This window comes from Watersipora subatra, chromosome 3 (assembly GCF_963576615.1).
Source record: "Watersipora subatra chromosome 3, tzWatSuba1.1, whole genome shotgun sequence".
In the NCBI taxonomy this organism is placed as follows: domain Eukaryota; kingdom Metazoa; phylum Bryozoa; class Gymnolaemata; order Cheilostomatida; family Watersiporidae; genus Watersipora; species Watersipora subatra.
Window position 1 is genome coordinate 18,434,167 of NC_088710.1, and position 2,032 is coordinate 18,436,198.

At 39.7% G+C, this 2,032-nt stretch overlaps 1 protein-coding gene across 1 annotated transcript; it reads right to left on the reverse strand.

The window, feature by feature from the left end:
- Window positions 1-851: 851 nt before the first annotated feature.
- Window positions 852-1,301, reverse strand: LOC137390404 (histone-lysine N-methyltransferase SETMAR-like). Its single transcript, XM_068076737.1, has one exon. It carries the CDS (start codon window positions 1,299-1,301, stop codon window positions 852-854), a length of 450 nt encoding a protein of 149 aa, XP_067932838.1.
- Between the last annotated feature and the right edge of the window lie 731 nt (window positions 1,302-2,032).

Below are 2,032 nucleotides of genomic sequence, written 5' to 3' on the forward strand. Positions count from 1 at the left end.
ACAACTAAACATTAATGTGTTGCATACATCAGTAAAATCTCAATATAATCTCAATCTCAATAAGTCTCAAATGCACTCACAAATGGATCCACAATATGGTTTAATTTTTAAAAAAGGCTCACAAAAGGTTTTCTTGAGATATGACGCAGTAAAATTAGAGAGCATTGTGAAGTGAAAATTTTTCTTTGATTTAATCATTTATTAACTTTACTACGCCAGAATGTTTGCCAGTTAGAGAAGGAGCACCATCTGCTATTATACGAGGGCGATTTGATAAGTAAAGATAATTTTACAATAAGTCAAGTTGTAGTTGAGTTAGATACTTTTTTTTTTTTTTCAACATAATTGCCAGACAAGTCAACACATTTCTGCCATCTTGGTACCAGTTTTTTGATCCCATCTGCATAAAATTCTGCAGATTGCCTTCGTAACCATTCGCTCACAGTAGCTTTGACCTCGTCGTGAGTCTCCATATGAATCCCTCTGGTATAGGACTTTAGAGCACCAAAGAGATGATAATCAGAAGGTGCAAGATCAGGGCTGTAAGGTGGGTGGTCCAACAGTTCCCAACCTAGTTGGTTTATGGTCTCAATGGTTTGAGTGGCAGTGTGGGGCCTTGCATTGTCTTGGTGGAGAATGACGCCACGAGATTGCATGCCTCTTCTCTTGTTCTTAATGTCCTTCTTGACTTGCTGTAGCAGTTGGCAGTAATTTTCACTGTTTACTGTGGTTCCCTGCTCAAGAAAGCTTACTGTAATGGGGCCTCTCACATCCCAAAACACTGTCAACATCACTTTCTTGACACTTCTCTGTACTCTGAACTTCTTTGTGACAGGAGATGATGGGTGTTTTCACCTCAATGACTGCTGCTTTGACTCTGGCTCATAGTGTGCCACCCAGGTCTCATCACAAGTCACAAGTCTGTTTAAAAAGGAATCACCTTCTTTTTGAACCCTGTCCAAATTCTTCCTAGACATTTCCAATCGCTTAGCTTTGTTGGCATCACTGAGCATTTTGGGTACCCACCTGCAGCACACCTTTGAGTACCCAAGATCTTCATGAAGAATGGAATGCACTGTTCCAATGGAGATGCTCAATGATTCAGCAATTTCTTCTACCTTTATCCTTCTGTCTGCTCTGACAAGCTTGTCCACAGCCTCCAAATTGGATGGAGTGGCTGCCTCTTTTGGCCTGTCTGACCTTAGTTCATCCTCAGTAGAGGTCCTTCCTTCCTTAAAACTGCTAGCCCATTTGAAAACTCTGTTTTGGTTTAAACAACTTTCACCATATTGAGCTTTCATTCTCCTATAAATTTCACTTGGTCTGACTCCTTCACTTGACAAAAATCTTATTACAGCTCTCTGTTCAACATGTGAGCAAATTTCAAGAGGGGCAGCCATTTTGAAATAGTCTCCAAAAAGTTTATAGCCTCAAAGTTATTGAAAATGATTACAGTGTGAAGACAACACCTAAAATAATATACAGTCAAACATGGATAACTCGTCCACGGATAGCTCGAACACATGGTTAATTCGAACATTTCCTTTGGTCCGTTCCCACGTAATGATAAATTGCTATAGATAACTCGAACTCAACACTGTTAATTCGAACTGTTTTTTTGCCCAACAGCTACCGAAACGGTTGTTTTCGCTTTAGAAAATCACTTTATTCAAAGCCATAGAGGTAAACTTCATCTTTTCGTAATTCATAAGCGTCGTTATTACCACCTTCGGCAAAATATTTTTGTCAACGACTTTTCTAAAAGTTTGGTGAAATTTGATTTATACTGCGATACGATGAATAGCACGGGCTAGCCGGGTCACGCGCGCAAGAATTTTCGCCACGCACATACAAAACAAAAATCGCATGTTGTTTTGTATGTGCGTGGCGAAAATCCTTGAGTGCGTGACTCGGCTAGCCCGGGATGAATAGTTTTCCGACGTTGATTTCGTGTTGAATCAACGTCGGAATGTTGAATGTTTAAAACGTCTTAAAAAATGTTGTAATTAAAAGTATACGTTGTCTGAGCTAC